The sequence below is a fragment of the Lampris incognitus genome, chromosome 12 (genome assembly GCF_029633865.1).
Source record: "Lampris incognitus isolate fLamInc1 chromosome 12, fLamInc1.hap2, whole genome shotgun sequence".
NCBI classification, from domain to species: Eukaryota; Metazoa; Chordata; class Actinopteri; order Lampriformes; family Lampridae; genus Lampris; species Lampris incognitus.
The window spans coordinates 23,632,633-23,652,504 of NC_079222.1; the positions used below are offsets into that span (position 1 = coordinate 23,632,633).

The 19,872-nt window shown below is 42.1% G+C and overlaps 1 protein-coding gene and 1 long non-coding RNA gene across 4 annotated transcripts in view; one reads left to right on the top strand and one right to left on the bottom strand.

The window, feature by feature from the left end:
• The window catches only part of LOC130122106 (uncharacterized), an 18,592-nt gene extending 12,686 nt beyond the window's left edge, over nt 1-5,906 (top strand). Inside the window, exons 3-4 of the long non-coding RNA XR_008811110.1 lie at nt 4,155-4,470; nt 4,818-5,906. This is a non-coding gene — a long non-coding RNA (uncharacterized LOC130122106). The remainder of the gene's footprint in view (nt 1-4,154; nt 4,471-4,817) is intronic.
• The window catches only part of dnm1a (dynamin 1a), an 86,864-nt gene that overhangs the window by 35,009 nt on the left and 31,983 nt on the right, over nt 1-19,872 (bottom strand). For 2 of the 3 annotated variants that reach the window (XM_056291143.1, XM_056291145.1), the window contains exons 9-14: nt 17,024-17,091; nt 14,215-14,353; nt 5,472-5,558; nt 4,647-4,717; nt 4,037-4,088; nt 3,105-3,116 (exon numbers count right to left, since the gene is read on the bottom strand). In XM_056291143.1, the coding sequence (XP_056147118.1) occupies nt 3,105-3,116; nt 4,037-4,088; nt 4,647-4,717; nt 5,472-5,558; nt 14,215-14,353; nt 17,024-17,091 (429 nt within the window). Of the gene's footprint in view, nt 1-3,104; nt 3,117-4,036; nt 4,089-4,646; nt 4,718-5,471; nt 5,559-12,647; nt 12,787-14,214; nt 14,354-17,023; nt 17,092-19,872 lie in introns of all 3 variants that reach the window. The other variant, XM_056291146.1, reaches the window with a different exon arrangement.

The following is a 19,872-nucleotide window of genomic DNA, read 5'->3' on the forward strand; positions in this document are numbered from 1 at the left end:
AGGATTGCGTCAGGGCAGAGCAAGCAGAGGGGGTATAAAAGAAGCGAGAGGAATATAAACGGCCAATTTCAAACCTTTTCCAGGCCATGCAAAGAACATCTGGAAACCTGTTTGTTTTCTGTCCGTGTTCTGAATACAATATGGTGGACAGATCACAGACTGTTTCAACATTCCCCCGTTTGGATTTCTGTGCTGGATCACGTCCGTTACACATCCTTTTTAAAAACCGGAAATGCTGATTAAAAGTAATGGCACTTTCCATCAATATAGTGTTTGGGTTTTTTTGTTTTTATTATATCCCCCCCTTTTTCTCCCCAATTGTGTTTGGCCAATTACCCCACTCCTCCGAGCCATCCCGGTCGCTGCTCCATCCCCTCTGCCGGTCCGGGGAGGGCTGCGGACTCCAACATGCCTCCTCTGATACACGTGGAGTCGCCAGCCGCTTCTTTTCACCTGACAGTGAGGAGTTTCACCAGGGAGACGTAGCACGTGGGAGGATCACGCTATTCCCCCCAGTTCCCCCCTCCCATCTGAACAGGCACCCTGACCGACCAGAGGAGGCGCTAGTGCAGCGACCAGGACACATACCCACATCTGGCTTCCCACCCGCAGACACAGCCAATTGCGTCTGTAGGGACGCCCGACCAAACCAAAAGTAACAGGGATTTGAACCAGCAATCCCCGTGTTGGTAGGCAACGGAATAGACCGCTACGCCACCCGGACGTCCCCTGTCAATATAGCGGATTCTTCTTCCGTAAATGTATAGGTTTGAAAGGGTCCCTAATGTTCTAAGGCCTTACAGCGAAATAGCTAAAAGACAGGGTCTGGTGAAGAGGGTGTGAGGTCCTACAGGATCCGCTACAGCCAGCTACAAACAGGAAGCCAGGTGGGTCATTGCTGACTCTAAACCCTATCCATTTGGCCCTTGTCTGGTTGTTTGCTATGAAACCTGACACTGTGTCTGTAGGGTTAATATATGTCTGTTACAACAAATAATAATAATAATACTTTCACATTTACTACAATGTGAAATTAGCACTACAAGTGAGAATCCTTTCTTGAATGAATGAAGATAAACGAAGGACAGGAAAAGGAGAAAAAGGGAAGAGAGGGAAGGCTGTAGAGAGGAAATCTAGTGACCTTTAAATAAATATCACTTGATAATTGCTCGAACATCTCTGAGGGTATGCATCCCTCAGTTACGCTGTGTTTTGGGATGATGTCACTCTTCAATTTTCAGAGTGGGTTGTGTGTGCGTGTGTGTGTGTGCACATAATGGTTCATGCTTCATCATGGAAGCAAGAAAAAGTCCGTTTGATTAGTAAATTACATCAATGTTACTTCATTGTGTCCCAGAATGGATGGTAATGAATGAATACTGTGAAAGGTTGACCACCAATAGCCAGAGAGACCAGCGTATAGTCTTGGCTGCTCACATCTAATGATCTGCTCTCAGTTCTATCTGATTTTTTGGGGGGGGGGGGTTTCTTCCCCCCTTTTTCTCCCCAATCGTACCCAGCCAATTACCCCACTCTTTCAAGTCGTCTCGGTCGCTGCTCTACCCCCTCTGCCGATCCGGGGCAGGGCTGCAGACTACCACATGCCTCCTCCGATACACGTGGAGTCGCCAGCCGCTTCTTTTCACCAGACAGTGAGGAGTTTCGCCAGGGGGACGTAGCACGTGGGAGGATCACGCTATTCCCCCCAGTTCCCCCTCCCCCCAGAACAGGCGCCCCGACCAACCAGAGGGGGCGCTAGTGCAGCGACCAGGATGCACACCCACACCGGCTTCCCACCTGCAGACACAGCCAATCGTGTCTGTAGGGACGACTGACCAAGCAGGAGGTAACACAGGGATTTGAACCGGCGAACCGGCAACGGAATAGACCACTACACTACCCAGACGTCCCCGCCCCCCTAGAAAAACTTCATATGTTTATTGTTAGACAAAATATCGTGAAAAGCTAAACTGTGTATTCAGTAACAGGACAGGTAACCTTTGGGAAAGGTCAGTGAAGCCTTCAGGCTTTAAGGTACTTTAACCCCTTGGTGTCATACAGTTCCCCCCCACCCCTCCATCTCTCTCTCCTTCCCTCTATTTCTGATGTTCTCTTTCTTTATCTAGTTCAAACCAGTGCTGAAGGGGCTTCTCATCACTGCCAAGACAAACCGGCCTCAGTGGTGAAGCAATAACTTTCAATCTCGAAACGCTGATTTTCCAGTGGAGCGAGATGTGTACGCCATAAACCTGACAACGTTACACAACACAGCAGGCTATCCGATTATCAGACCTCCACTCCTCACAGTTTTGTCTGGGTTTTGTCTAGGTTTGTTAAGCAGTGTGGCATAGTGTTTCGTGCTACATTTGTCGCGCCGCCGTGACAATGTGTTTGTGTAGTTTAGTGTTGCTGTGTGTAGATGGGGTCTCTGCCGAGAGGGAGGACGCATCTGAGAGGAGGGAGGAGAGCAACCAAGGCCCACAGGCCACCTGCCCATCTATTGGTGGCTAGCAAGAAGCTCGTTTCAAGCTGCACACACAGACACAGACACACACAAAGACACACACACACAGACACAAAGACACACACACACGCACACACGCACAGACATACATGAACACACACACAAACACACACACACAATCACACATACATGAACACACATAAATGAACACACACACAGACACAAACACACACAGACACAATCACACGATCACACATACATGAACACACACACAAACACACACACACACATGCACACACAATCACACATACATGAACTCACACACACACACACACACACACACACACACACACACACACACACACTCACACAATCACACATACATGAACACACATACATGAACACACACGCACACACACACTATTTGTACATTTTCATTCTTCCACATTCACACACTCACACATTCACACCAACATGCCCTGATTGAAATATGCATACACATGAATGCTTCCTGACATGCACAAAACACGCGCGCACACGCACACACACACACACACACACACACACACACACACACACACACACACACACACACACACACACACACACACACACACACACACACACATTTACTACTCACCATGATCTCATCCTGAGGCAGAAACACCGTGGAGGACCGAGGAGGAAAAACACAAAAGGAAAAAAAAGGAAATGGAAAAATCACGCGGAAGAAACAGAGCACACGAAACATAGAAAGCACAAAGGAAAGATATTCCAACCCCTTTCAGGACCAATTAAGATTAAAAAAAACAGAATACAAGAAAAAGTGTTCTTAAAAGAGAAGAGAGGATGTGAAAGCTTAGTGTAGTGTGTGTGGTATTTAACAGCTTATAGGAGCATGCACTGACAAACCCAGTGCCCGAACTAGCTAGCATGGATGTAAGATGCAACAGAAATGGTGTGTACAAGACCTGATATTGATTATTGATCTTGTATTGATCTGGTATTGTGAAAGTCAACTGTGCACAGTCACATGTGGGAATATGGCTTCCTCACTGGTAGCCTTGACACTGACACATTTATTTATTGAGACTTTGATATATATGGGACTCTGCTTTGTGGTGATAACCATGAACTTTATCGATAGACAAAGTTCTCTTGTGATCATAAATGTAATTATTATTATTACTATTATCATTATTATTATTACAAACTGTTTTTCAAAAGTGGTCATCATCACTTATCATCTTCATCATGATGAAGATATGAATGAAGATGCACTCTACAAGACAGAGCTCTTACCCGGGGCAGTAAGGAATACATGTATGTTCAGTTCATCTCATTGCAAAGACATCAGGAGCTTATGGAGTCGTATTCTTGGACAAATTCATACATAATCAGCTGGACGTGTATGGTTGGGGACATGGTTGCTTTGTTTAGTTCGGCTAAGCGTAGCTTGAACTGAGCTGAGCTATGTTCTGTTGCAGTGTGTGATGCAGTGCAGCATGTAAACTAACATGTGAACTCAAGGGAAGCAGGGTTATGTGTGTGCATGTAGTCTGCCTCTCGTACCTGATTGCCGGCTGCCTTCTTCTTGTTCATTTGGTTGCTCCTCTGCTGTGCACTGTACAAGGAACATATCAAATCAATGTTGGATTGACTTTTTTTAACCCCTCCCCTTTCACCCCAGTTGTATCCGGCCAATTACCCCACTCTTCTGAGCCGTCCCGGTCGCTGCTCCACCTCCTCTGCCGAGCCGGGGAGGGCTGCAGACTACCTCCTTCAATACACGTGGAGTCGCCAGCCGCTTCTTTCACCTGACATTGGGGAGTTTCACCAGGGTGATGTAGCGCGTGGGAGGATCATGCTATTACCCCTAGTTTCTCCTCCCCCCTGAACAGGCACCCCAACCAACCAGAGGAGGCACTAGTGCAGTGACCAGGACCACATCCGGCTCCCACAGACATTGCCCATTGTGTCAGTAGGGACGCCCGACCAAACCGGAGGTAATGCGGGGATTTGAACCGGCGATCCCCATGTTGGTAGGCAACGGAATAGACCGCCATGCCACCCGGACGCCCAAGTTAGATTGACTTTTAACAGAAAATGGGGTGATGACTCCGTTCACAATTAGCTTTTCAGTGCCTATGTATGTGTAACAAGGAAACGGTTCGAAACTCACTTGGCAAATCCAATGAAGTCTTCATGATTGGTGTTCATATAGGACAACTCGATGTCTATCAACAGCAATACCTAGATAAAGAGAAAGGTGTTAATCGTAAATATAATAGTGCTGTGATACTCTATTGATCCTGTAAGCTAATATTCTCTTTTTGTTTGCTCCTGTCCACAGGGAAGTCAAAGTAGAAGGTCAGCGTAACACCACTACCAGGGCTAGTGAGGATTCAGTGCCTTGCTCAAAACATCACTGAGGCAGATTTTTGGTCCTCCGGTTTAGGGCAATCATTTTTTTTTCTTTTTTGTGGATTTTTGTCCCCACAATTAGCTCATCCCCCCCCCCCCCGCCGATCCGGGGAGGACTGCAGACTACCACATGCCTCCTCCGATACATGTGGAGTTGCCAGCCACTTCTTTTCACCTGACAGTGAGGAGTTTCGCCAGGGGGACGTAACGCGTGGGAGGATCACGCTATTCCCCCCAGTTCCCCCTACTCCCTAAACAGGCGCCCCAACTGACCAGAAGAGGCGCTAGTGCAGCGACCAGGACACATACCCACATCCGGCTTCCCACCTGCAGACACGGCCAATGTGTCTGCAAGGACGCACAACCGAGCCAGAGGCAACACGGGGATTGGAACCGGCGATCCCTGTGTTGGTAGGCAACGGAATAGACCGCTACACTACCTGGATGCCCTTGGGCAATCATTTTGTCACCTTTGTGCCCTTGTTAGATCAGAGCACGTACTATTGTACGTATATGTGTGGGGCTGAGTGTAAGCCTGTGTGTATGTGTACTGTGTATGCTTGTGGTGACATATATTTGTTACCTGGTCCTTGGTGCGGCTCTCGCGGTCCCTGATGTGCTGGGTTACAATTCTCTCCATCTCCTCTCTCAGCATGGGATACTGAGCCAGCTGAAGACACAAAACACAATAGGTAGGCAGCAATGCCCAGCCACATAAAATCTCTCTCTCTCTCTTCCATACTGGCCTAATTGAACCACAAGATCCACTTTCTATTAAACTATATACTCCAAACAGAGCAACACACAGATGCACAAACACAAATGCATTCTACAAATACACATTCAAGCACGTTATGTTTGGGAGAATGTATCACAGACTCACTCCAGTTGTCACAAAGCCTACGCATAGGGGTATTCATGTAAATGGTGATTTTTAAAGTAGGCTAAAATGCAAAGGAATAGAGGAAAGAAAGTCTTTGATATTTCTGCACCAAACACAAAATAAACAATATCTGTAACAATAAAAGTCATTTGTGGGTCTTTTTTTTTTCATGAACTCATTGCAAACCCACAAACATAAGATATTGGTGGGCTTCCAATGTTACACAAACACATTTGGAGAAGTTGTAAGAGGGACAAAAACCAAACCTAAATCACAGAACAAAAGAAAAACGTTTATTTTCCAAGTTGCAATCCATCTTTCATGGCTTAGAAGTTGAAGGATAAACTAAAAAGAAAGACCCTTTTTTTTACAATTTGATTTACTTCTGCCATGCCTTAATCCAAATCCATGGCATTTCATACACTGAAATTTGCACTGCTAATGTAGACATCCATAGAATAGATGCATTATGATCATGGGCCAGCAGCCATACCAATGTGTACCCTGGCTTTGCCAAATGCAAAAGCTAAGCAGGTATGGGCTTGGCTAGTACTTGGATGGGAGACCGCCCGGGAAAACCGAGTGGCTGTCGGAAGTGGTGTTGGTGGGCCAATAGGGGGCAGTCTTTCCTCTGGTCCTAATAAAAACAACAAATTTCAAATCCCAATGCCCCAGTGCAGTGATGGGGACACTGTGCTGTAGCAGATGCCGTCCTTTGGATGAGACATTAAACCGAGGTCTTGACTCACTCTGGTCATTAAGATCCAATGGCACTTATCGCAAAAAGTAGAGGGTTCCCCGGTGTCCTGGCAAAATTCCCAACCTGGCTCTCTCCATCTGGCCACCTAATCATCCCCCCATGTAAATGGCTCAATGGTTCCTTCCTCTCCATCTCAAGCTGATATGTGGTGAGCGTTCTAGTGCAAAATGGCTGCTGTGCATCACCCAGGTGGGTGCTACACATTGGTGGTGGTTGAAGTGAGTTACCCCCTTCAATGTGAAGTGCTTTGGGAGTCTAGAAAAGCGTTATATAAATTTAATTATTATTAGTATTATTATCATTATTATTATTATATGGGGCATCCTTGTGAAAATATGAATGCCAGTTGGATGGTAGACCCACTGTCAATAAGACTTGGTCGTCAATGCTTTAGTTAAAATGTTAAATGAAACAGGACCCATCACTGTTTTGGGTAATCGTGTTTTAGCTTAGTATTAGACAATTTAATCCCCAGCTGGGCCAGACCTATGCACAGGCATTCTAGGCACATGACTAAGGCCTCGTTGCTACTAGGGGCCTCAGACAGAGACGTAAAGAACATTAACTGCCTATGTTAAATATTGCTAATTAAATATTATCTAAAAATGTAATAAATATTGTTTAACATATATTTTAAAATAGGCTATTTTGAAAATATAAAATCTGATCTAAAACTATTAAAACTAAATTAATGAGCAAAATAGTCATGTGGCAGTTAAAAGTAATTTTGTTTGTTTACCAAATATCAAAATGTGCATGTAGGGGGGTCCCTGTATATTACAGTCTGCCTACTGTAATCTATCCATTTAATCTGGCTCTGATCCCCAAGATAATTTAAAGGTAGAACGAATAGGATTTTCCTAAAAATCAATGTATAGACTCATACAAAATAATCCCCTCTTAATCATCATATGGTGACAGGCATGGGCACAAGCCCATGAATACTGGGAAGCATCCAGCGCTTTACTTGTGCCCCTGTTCATAGGGTTAGTGGTGGTGTCATGAAGTGCATCTGATGTAAAACTTTGCCAAATCAGTATGCGGATTGACAAGACCATATTGGATCAGTCAAGGCCCGAGTTAACAACGGCCGCCATTGGTGCTGTGCCCTCACATGGTACCGATGGAAACTATAAAATCTGCAGTGGTGACCCCTGGAAAACAGGGAACAAGCCAAAAGAAGAACAACAATCATCACTTATGACCCACTAGATGTGTGAGATGGTGTCTATATCTGTATCTGTCCTCTGCCTGTATTCTCTTAATTTTCTTACTTTGCTGTGTACGGGACGTTTCTGGGCCTTAACCTTTGGGCAGCGGGACTCTATAAAAACATAGCGACCAGGTGCCAGATCAAGATCATAAGCACGCATCCAAGAGGAAGCTACGACAATGGCAGACACATTGCCGAAAAGATGCAAATATAGCGAGGCAAAATGCCAATTGGACAAAGCTCGTTCCAAAACAAGAGTGAATCTGGGGTTGCTTTTCACCCGCTGATGAGCACTGAAGGAGAGGATGGGGATGAAAAGCGACGCGGAGTTTGCTGTACAATGGGATGTGTTCTGGCACCTGCGGTCAGGGGGTGTGTCCTTCTGGTGTCGCTGAGCAGGGGGGGAGGGGCCAACTTTGAATGTTGTGCTCACAAACCGCAGCCACTCATTTTACCTTTAAATGAAGAGGTTAACTTAAAGGGACAGTTCAACCCAAAATCAAAAATACATGTTTTTCCTCATACCTGTAGCGCTATTTATCCATCTAGATGGTTTTGGTGTGAGTCTCTGAATTTTGGAGATAGCGGCCGTAGAGATTGTCCGCCTTCTCTTGAATACAATGGAGCTGGATGGCACTCAGCAGTTTCACGTAAGATCTATTTTCTTAGACCGAACTACACCTACATGAAACTGCTCACAACAAGGTCTGTGGATTATCTTGAGTAACCTGGTCATTATTTCTGGAAAGAGACGTTGCTGTTAAGTTTTTCAGATGAATTTTTTTGGCACTTTGAGCAAGAGAAGCCGACTGCCATCCAGTTCCATTGTATTCGAGAGAATCAGAATCATTAGAATCAGAATACTTTATTTATCCCCGAGGGGAAATTGAGTAAATTTTCCCATTTGGGGAAATTGAGTAAATTTTATATATCGGCTGTAGAGAAGCCAGACTTCTCTACAGCCAGTATCTCCAAAACTCAGCAGCTCACACCAAAACGATCTAGCTGGGATAAATAGCACTACAGATAAGAGGAAAAACATGTACTTTTGATTTTGGGGTGAACTGTCCCTTTAAGTGTCTGTTCCTTTTAAACTGTATGTCCTCAAAGGCCAAGTACACACTTGCACTTTGAAGCATTTCCATTTTGTTTACAGGTTCACTGCCAAAAAAAACAAAAAAACAAAAAAAACAAAAAAAAATGAATCCCAGATTTAGTGGGATTGTAAAATCATTTTACTTTGCCTCACGAAGCAAAGGCTTTTGAAAACAACTCTAGACGCACTAAAAGGTTTCAGATGTGGGTGAAAACTGTACAGGGATTAATTTTCAGTGTTATCCTCTCCATCACATGTATGAGATGATGCACACTGAATGAAAACCTTTTCAAATCTGCCATTAAGAGGGTGAATGAATCTGCTGAGTTTAATTTATTTTACTTAAAAATCTATTGATATCACGATCATAGTTTCAGGGTATTTTGTTTCATTTCAGGCAACTCGTGAAGTCTACAGGTGTAAGTCAAAGCAGTGAGGAAAGCGTCATACTGGGGAAGGTGGATTGCAGGTCTCCACTAATCCTTAACCTAACCCTTATCAACCTTATTTAATCTACGATTAAAAAGTCAAGAAAACCTAAACTTAAACATTTTAAAAACACAACCATACAAGTGTGTACATGGCCAAAACCAACAGAAAGGAACGTGTCCTGTATAATTAGAAAGATGGTTTGCAACTTGAAAATTGAAAATAATGTCACAATCTCTTCAAATGCTCTGTGTCTACTAAATTCAGACAGCACACTGGCTGTGAGAAAGGATTTAAAACTTCCACACACACACACACACACACACAAAAGGCAGTATGGCTGCAGGCAAAAGTACAGATGCATTCATTATCTTTCTCATGCAATGTTTTGGGAGCAGAGAAGAGGAAGGGAAAGAGCAGGTGAGGGAGGACTTCATGATGACCCCTTTGTGGATTATCTCTGCTTGAGTCTTGTACACATGTTTACCAGACGCTGTATCTCATAACACAGGGTCTTTGGATATGACTGTTAAAGGTTTCAAGCAACTCCTGAAACCAAGTTACATCAATGATAAATAAAACAAATGCTTAAGGGGTCAGCATTTTTAATTTATTTGCTTGAGGAGGACACAATCATTCAGAAGATTGGCAAGCACCCGGATGGAGGATATAAAAGAGATAGAAAGAGAGAAAAGGAGATGCTTGGGGTGTATCTGTAAGTCAATGAATGGAATTTAATATTCCCACCAGAAAACAGCGGGTCACTAAACCTGCAAACACACTTAACTACGTCAAACCAAACTGACAAAGAAAGAAAATTTCAGGTGTAATTTGAAGAACTAAAAGCAAATCAAATGATGGACTGAACAAGGGAGACATCATGGTCTCAAAAAGTAAAAAATGAAAAAAATCTAACATGCTGCTTAAGAGATGACAACCTGATGCTATTTGTTAAATCGTAAACTGACAGAAAACAAACCGAATTATTTTAATCTAGATTTGAGTAAGGACTCAAAATACAGCTTTTATGAAAACCCAAATAAAATCTACAGTAAGAATAGACCGATAATTGCTGGACAAACTATTTAATACCATGTTTTTAAGCGCTTTGGGTGTCTAGGAAAGTGCTATATAAATGTAATGATGATGGTCTTAATAATAATAATAATAATAATAATAATTATTATTATTATTATTATGTTTTTAAAGAAAAGGCGCATAGAAAGATCTTTAATATTCACTTATTTGCAATGATATATACAGTCAATGTGCACATATCCAGGAATTACCACTTGTGCTTGCGTGTTAACATTCAGTGTGAGCACTTAAAACACCACACAGACAAATATGTAAAGTTGGCTGCAGTGAGGACTATCAATTTCTTTCATACATACTTTGTCTATTCCCGTCTCATTTGGTTTGTTGATGTCCCCTGTACTTAGCTCAAAATATCTTTTCTGAGTCAGAAAATAGCTCCGTCCTCCACCTCAAACCCATCCAAACCTTAATAAAAGTCTAGGCTGACCACACATCCTTAAGAACATACTGCAGAATAAGGCAGTGGAGTCATCGTTTTTTCACCGTATACTTTATGTACAGATGCAGCTGCCGATAAGTATAGCTAGAGTTGGGTGGTGTGGTATGTAAAAGGTGAAAAAAGAAAACACTGAATGTGTGCATTTAAAGGGGCTCTACGTCACTGGTATGCTGAGATCAGTTGTCTACTCTAAACAACCTTCCTATAGAAAAGTGCATCTGAAAGAGAGCGAGCATATTTAAAATGCATGCTGATGCCTATTTAAGCCAATGGCACAGCAGCTGGCCTGCATGGACACTGGCCAACACTACACCACATCCTTTGTTGGATATTTTTGCATTAACTGCTGCCAGCTGGGGAGCAGCCACTATGGTCGCCAGTTGTTGCTGCACTGTTATACCTAATCTGACATGATACATTTTAAACAGGAAGTCCTACAGCAACTATATGGCCTGTGTACAAACCCATCCGGCACAATGCTTACTTAGGTGTGAGTCTAACACAGAGGTGCAAAGAAAGACATTTCTTCCTCTCAAAGGGAGGTATAGCTGATTACACTGTGTATGTAAATCAACCGAATTGATTTACTGAATCTTCAAAAAAATATCAAATAGTGATCATAATGAAATTTAATTTTAATATTATTACTCATCAGGAAGTATACAGATGAGTGCCACAATACTGAACTGAACATGGATGGTGATTTTTTTTTGGACCCGCCCCCCCACTTTTTTTCCTCCCCAATTGTACTTGGCCAATTACCCCACAATTACCCCAAGCCGTCCTGGTCGCTGCTCCTCCCCTCTGCCAATCCAGGGAGGGCTGCAGACTACCACATGCCACCTCCGATACATGTGGAGTTACCAGCCGCTTCTTTTCACCAGACAGTGAGGAGTTTCGCCACGGAGATGTAGCGCATGGGAGGATCATGCCATTCCCCACAGTCCCCCCCTCCCCCCTGAACAGGTGCCCTGACTGACCAGAGGGGGTGCTGGTGCAGCAACCAGGACACATACTCACATCCAGCTTCCCACCTGCAGATACAGCCAATTGTGTCTATAGGGACGCTCGACCAAGCCAGAGGTAACACAGGGCTTCGAACCGGCGATCCCTGTGTTGGTAGGCAATGGAAAAGACTGCTATGCTACCCAGACTCCCCCTGGATGGTGATTTTTAAGACCTTTACAAATCAAAAAAGATGTGCTGTTTTGTCTTACTTAACTTGTTTTAATAATTGAGAGAATTTTCAAAGGAAACTCTTCATTAGTTTTAACTGAAAGTAGCACCACAACTTGCCAATCATATTCATACCCATCCATTTCAAACATCACAAAGACCTCCGTAACACCAAAGAAAATGATTAGAAGACCACTGCGATGATGATAGAGATATCTATGTGAATTTGATCAAAACGGGGGAGATGATAAAAAGGAAAGGTGAAATCAGGAGATATGACTGCAGGAAGACTAACTAGCAGATACTAGCAACAAGAAGCAAGGAAAGGCCTTCACCATTGTCACAGTATTGTGGAAACAGTAATGAAGCAAAAAGTATCTTTTGCTGTCATTTTGTGGGGTTATTTTAGAATGCAAAACTTTATACGCATTCTTTAAAGAAAAATATAGAAATGGAGCCATTTTGAGAAAAACAGTAAAACTAACAGGGTTAAGTTGAAGCTTGTTTCTGTTTTTTTTTTTTATAATCAGCGTAGACAAATAAATTCATTGACATGAGTCTTTTGAGCAAAAAATTTTTTTAAAAAAATAGTCCAGACATCGGTCTACCCCTACCTTAAAGAGTGACATGTAATATTTATAGCTTAGTGCTCCTTGATATTTTACCTTTTCACTACACTTTCGTATGGTGGAGGTGAGTTCGCTCACTACCATATCTATACACTTCAGTGTGGGCTCCTTCAGCTTTTGGATCTGCTTTTTCACTATGGCCTCGAAGGCCAGGTCAGGTGTGAACAGGCCCGTCCTGTAGGGATAGGCAGTGGGCATGGGAGAAAAAAGTAAAGAGAGGGAGTGACAGAAAAGATGGAAAGAAAGAAAGTGAAGTATAGGGAACAAATAAAGAGCTACATGAAGAGATAAAAAACAGAGAAAGGAAAACAGAAAAAAAGAAAAGAATGAAAGCAAGAGAGACAGGATACATCCACATATCCAAAAAGAAAAAAGCCAGGAAAACATAAGGGAGAATTGAAAATGGAGGACGAAAGCATAAAGGAACAATATAACAGAAATGTGGGGATTAAAGGAGACAAAAAGTGGAATTTGAAGATGGAACAGAAGAAATGACAGATTGAAAGACAGATGAAAAAGACGGGGTATGGAAAAGACAGGGTGGGGTAAACAGCACAGAGGGAAGAAAAGGCAAGTGAGACATTCGGTTTCCCCTGAAGCTACTCTAAAAGAGGACAGTGCTGGAGTCCCTCTTCATCGATCCAGAGGAAAAAGGGAGGGGGTGAGAGAAGGAGAGAGAAAGAAAGAGAGAGATTCCAGCCTGTGCAACTCTAAAAGCCAAAAGCTCTGAGCAATGAGCCACGAGACCACAGCTGTGCACCAAATATTTAGCTGAGACACCATCCTTTCCCTCTGTTTTGGACCCCTATTCCATCCATCCCTCTTTTCTTCTCATTTCCATGTGGTTGTTAACCATAACCACATTTGTTATCACAAGGTTTTAAAAAATGTTACTGTTCAACCAAGATTCATTGTCGATTCTTGGTCATTGTGGATCAATTTGAATTGGGACAACTTGAATTTGGATCTATTTTGGCCATGGATAGCACTCAAGGGCCTGGGTAAATGAATGCACCCTGAGGGATCCTTGAGGGCCATCCAAATGTAATTCCTCTAAACTACAGGTGTACAGCCCTAATCTCACAGACAGGAAGTCTGGATGTTGAAGTCACCCAGTATGGCTGCCAAATACTACCATTGATTGACAGCTGAATGCTGTGAAACTATTTGATGAGCTACGCTAAGCAAACCAGTTAAAGTAAACCTGCACTGTTTCAAGATTTATACATGTTCAGATATCATCACAAAAGTAGTATATCAAAGTCATGTATATCCATATGTAGGCAGCCATAATCCAGTGACACTTCAGCACCCATACTCTTTTGTAGGCACACAAATTCACCATGGCCATGCCACAGCCACCCTACCCAGCTGAACCCTTCAAAAGCAGTAGGTAGCTAGGTAGGTACACCACTCTCCACCCTACACCCCCAGATGCTCCCTCATTATCCAAAAACAATGAGGAATGGAGAGAGCCAGATGGAGATAGTAAAAGGGAGTGTACAGAGAAGGATTTTCTTTTTCCAGGGGTTGAGGAGGTAGGTGAAGGAAAAGGTTGAAAATCAAAAAGAAAAATGTTTACTATCCACCACTTAGTTTTTACCTTCTTCGTACACTGTCTAACTGTATTGACTAGCTCAGAAATGACCATGTCCACACATTTGGTGCAAGGCTCTCTTATCTTCCCAATCTGTCTTTTCACAATGGTTTCAAAGGCCATGTCCGGGGTGAAGAGGCCAGTTCTGACGGTCAGAGTGAGAACCAGCCACAGGCCCAAATAAAGGGGAAGAAGGATTAAGAGAAAGGAGGAGAAAGGAGGGTTGGGTAAAGAGAAGAGTGTTAATTGAAGATAAATTTCCCATTACTGATCTTTCCTCCATGTCAAACAGAAAAACAGACACAAAAATAGGCCGATGATAGGGGATGTGGCAGTCATGATATAAAAACTCTTACAAAGTAGGATCACTGTGCAGGGAAATACACTCACTGAGCACTTTATAAGAAACACCTGTACACCTACTTATTCATGCAATTATCTAATCAGCCAATTGTGTGGCAGCAGTGCAGTGCATAAAATCATGCCAATATGGGCCAGGAGCTTCTGTTAATGTTCACATCAACCATCAGAATGGGGGGGAAATGTGATTTCAGTGATTTCGAACATGGCATGATTGTTGGTGCCAGGAGGGCTGGTTTGGGTATTTCTGTAACTGCTGATATCCATGGATTTTCATGCACAGCAGTCTCTGTAGTTTACTCAGAATGGTGTTGGGGGAAAAAATCAGTTCTGCGAACAGAAACGCCTTGTTGATGAGAGAGGACAACGGAAAATGGCCATACTAGCTCAGGCTGATAGAAAAGCTAGGGTAACTCAGATATCCACTCTCTATAATTGTGGTGAACAGAAGAGCATCTCACAATGCACAACAAGTTGACCCTTGAGCCGAATGGGCTACAAATGCAGAAGACCAAGTCGGGTTCCACTTGTCAGCCAAGAAAAGAAAGCTGAGGCTGCAGTGGGCACAGGCAAACCAAAACTGGACAGTTGAATACTGGAAAAATTTAGCCTGGTCTGATAAATCTCGATTTCTGCTGAGGCACATAGATGGTAGGGTCAGAATTTGGCACCAACAGCATGAAACCATGGACCCAACCTATGTTGTGTTAACAGTCCATGCTGGTGGCAGTCATCTAATGGTGTGGGGAATGTTTTCTTGGCACACTTTGGGTTCGTTAATACCAATCAATCATCGCTTAAATGTCACACACCTACTTGAGCATTGTTGCTGACCAAGTCCATCCCTTCATGACCACAATTTACACATCTTCTAATGGTTACTTCCAGCATGATAATGCACCATGTCACAAAGCAAAAGTTGTCTCAAACTGGTTTCGTGAACATGACAATGAGATCAATGTTCTTCCCCGTCACTGGATCTGAATCTGATGGAACATGTTCGGGATGTGGTAAAACGGGAGACTCGCAGCATGAATGTGCAGCTGACAAATGTGCAGAAATTGCACAATGCAATCATGTCAACATGGACCAGAATCTCAGAAGAATGTTTCCAACATCTTGTGGAATCCATGCCACAAAGAATTGAGGCTATTTTGAGAGCAGAGGGAGGCCCTAACTACTATTAACATAGTGTTCCTTATAAAGTGCTCAGTGAGTGTATATCAAGTAAATTGCATTTCCACTTAGGAAGATAAGACATTTCCTTCTATTACAATGAGCATAATCACTCAAAAGTTGTTAAAATTTCTGTATTTAGAGTGGTTAGAATAGCTTAGAATATGTATATATCAATAAAGCCTGGGAGATGTAAGTTTCTATTTGGCATAGATGTACCTTTATTGTCTCGTTGGTTTCTAAATTGGAAAAGCATTCCACTGAAATTTCAAGTGATATATTGTCCTAATCAGTCTTAAAATTGAGTTAATGCAGGGATTTGATGTTTCGAAAAGGGTCCGATTTTTATGAAAGATCAAATATACGGACCAGAACACATGCAAAAAAGATCAAATATACGGACCAGAACACATTATGCTTTTTTTTGTGATCATTGGCCTCAAAATGGTTAGTGTGTATGGGCTCTCAGTCAATAAAGAAAATTACCATAGCAGACAGAATAGCCAACTGGCCTTTATCATTACCTATGCACAAAAAATGTTTCTTTAATAAGAAACATGTTGGATAACTGGTGAATTCAGTGACATTACATTTCACTCAAAACCCCATGGTAGTTGGTGTAAGCATGGAACATCAGGTTTCTGATGCACATCTACTGGTTATGGGCATACGCTCTTAACTTTCTGCCATCATGGTACTAAACTAAATTGTTTCTTTTGATGAGTGCCTTCCCATTCCACACATACTGTTACTCTCATGATGTAGGCGAGTCAAATGCTCTTTTAACCATATATGTTCCACAAAACGAAACATGTTTTTGTTTTTAGACAGTATGCACAAAAACAACATCAAACAACCAGATACATCAAAATTCTGCTGAAAGCTAATGACATGGACATACAAAATAATGTATATCATCTAAAGCACCATATAGGGATAGCAAAAGACAGGGAATAACTTAGCTACCATACATCAGAGGCATGGGCTACAGCCATATACAAGGAAGACTGACAGATAGAGGACACACCAACATAAATAGACAAAGCGACAAACAAAAGGACTCAGAAAGACAGACAAAAGTTTATCATCCAACTAGCAGTCATCTATCTGGTCTTACTTTATTTATGCAATCTGTATGCAACACAAGACTCAGTCTAATGGCTTTGTAATTAGATAAGAGAAGAGAGTAGAATGCATTATGATCAATAGCAGTGACTCAGATAAGGAGATAAAAGTAGCAAGGGAGGTGTGAAAGTGTAAAAGTGAGGGATGGACATGCCTGATGCCATGGATGTTCTTGATAGCATAGCTGATTTCTTTGCGAAGCTCCTTCTCGTCAAATTCCATCTGAAAAGGAGACAGAGAGGAGAGGAGACTGTTAGCATATTTACAAACATTAACTGGTGTGATTGCCTTCAATATGCTTAATCCCACATTCACACAGATAGTCCCTGGTATTACAGCTTTTGAGACTATCTCTCTTGATATTTTGACTAAGCTTGTGTCAACTTCTAAACCAACTACTTGCCTACTTGACCCTTTACCAGCAAAACGTTTTAAATACCTCTGATATTTTCTGGGACCTACAATGCTAGACATTGTTAATTTATCACTTACTACTGGCATTGTTCCCAGCAGTTTTAAGACAGATGTGGTCAAACCTCTACTTGAGAAACCACACCTGAATCCAGGGTCTCTTAATAACTGTTGACCAGTACCTAATGTCCCATTCTTTTCTAAAGTACTAGAGAGAGTTGTGTATCAACAACTTTCAACCCATGTAGAAGAAAACTATCTATATGAACCTTTTCAATTGGTTTTCATGGTTTGTCACTCCACTAAAACTGCTCTAACCACAGCGGTAAATGATCTTCTACTTGCTATGGACTCTGATTCCACCTCTGTTATTCTACTGCCAGACCTCAGCACAGCCTTTGACACCACTGATCACTGTATACTATTAGACAGAATAAATTGTAATTTTGGTGTCTCTGGCCTAGCTATTGCTTGGCTTAAGTCCTACTTATCTGGAAGAACACAGTGTGTCTGGTATAATACCATTACATCAAAATTCTCTTATGTTAAATATGGCATACGTCAGGGCTCAGTTCTTGGCTCTCTACTTTTCTCTCTTTATATTTCACCTCTTGGCCAAATTATACAGTCATGGAATACATTTCCATTGCTATGTGGATGATACTCAGCTGTATGCGCCTATAAGGGCTGATGATCATACTCAAATTGCTAATTTAGAGTCCTGCTTGGCTGCTGTGAAAAACTGGATGTTTCTACATTTCCTGCCTTACAGTTTGGATAAAAATAAGATGCTGGTCGTTGGCCCTGCTAGACATCGACACCAATTTAATCAAGTATAAGTAATGCTTGAAAACTCCGGGATTTCACAAAGTGTGCAGCAAAAAACTTTGGTGTTATGTTTGATCGCAGGTTTTACTTTCATAAGCACATCAGAAAAATCACCAAGATCACATTTTTTTCATTTACATATCATAGCTAAAATTTAGTCTTTCTTCTCCATGGCTGATGCAGAGACTCTAACACATGCATTTGTTTCATCCACCTAGAACTGATTACTGTAATGTTCTGTTTTCTGCCACATGCTAGAACTAAAAGTCTTAAGATAGTTCAAAATGCTGCAGATAGAATCCTAACTAAAATTAGAAAATATGACCATATGACACCAATTCTTGCCTCGCTTCATTTACTTCTTATACATGTTAGATCAGACTTCAAGGTGCTTCCGCTAACTTATAAAATCCTAAATGGGTTTGCCCCAACATACCTGTCTGAGCCCCTTAAACCGTATATTCCATCTCGCGCTCTCAAATCTCAAAATACAAGACTCCTATGTGTACCCAAAGTTAAAAAGAAGTCAGCAAATGGCAGGGCCTTTTCCTATTGGGTCCCGTACTTAAGGAATAACCTGCCCACTGCTCTCAGACAATCAGTCTGTTGAGTCCTTTAAATACAAATTTAAAACTCATCTTTTTGCCTTAACCTACAGTTAGTTGCCTTTAAATTGAGTGCTTCATGACATGTACTGCATGGCGGGTTGGTTTCTGTCTCAATAGATACACCAAGCTCTGTCCTGGTGACAAGATTATAGAGTATAGATTATTGATTATTGGAACTGCTCTCTCTCACATGTCTTTCTCTCTCTGAATAATGTCTTTTCCTGTCTTTTCTCCCATGTGAATGATGTGATGTGAGGCTCCCCTGTGTGCACGTGTATGGTGATGGTGGCCACTACCTGAATGCTGCTTGGCATCCTCCTCATCTCTCTCTCTCTCTCTCTCTCTCTCTCTCTCTCTCTCTCTCTCTCTCTCTCTCTCTCTCTCTCTCTCTCTCTCTCTCTCTCTCTCTCTCTCTCTCTCTCTCTCTCTCTCTCTATATATATATATATATATATATATTATAAATCCATATAATTTTGATATCCTGTTTCAATGTTATATCCTTCTGTCTCTTCGATGTGTGACTAATGTATTTTTTTCTCATATATGTGAATGGTGTGATGTGAGTCTCCCCTGTGTGCAGGTGTAGTCTGTCCTCCTGCCAAGTCTACATGGTGTTGGCAGTCGCTTGGTTCAGGTTCATTGCCTGTTCCAATGGCATCTGGACACTGCTTGGCGTCCTCATCATATTCTTCATTTATCTTATAATTCCATTATAATTATGTTATCCTCTTTTTTAGTGTTGTATTCTGTTCATTATGTTCTATTCTGTACACTCAACAGCCATTGCACGTCTGTCTGTCTGTCTTGGGAGAGATATCCATTCTCTGTTGCTCTCCCTGAGGTTTCTTCCCATTTTTTCTCCCTAATAAAAAGATTTCTTTTAAGGAATTGTTCCTTAACAAATGTGAGGGTCTAAGAACAGGATGTTGTATTGATGTAAAGCCCCCTGAAGCAAATTTGTAATTTGTGATATTGGGGTATACAAATAAAATTGACTTGACTCATGCATACACAAATACTTAATAGGGATGCCCTCGGTTAGGTTTGAACTCTTCAATGCTTTTCCTCAAAAATGTTCACAGATATACAGATCAACACAGTGAAAGTTAACACTGCATTCTCCGACTTGTTTGAGCTGTTTTTTGCTTAATTC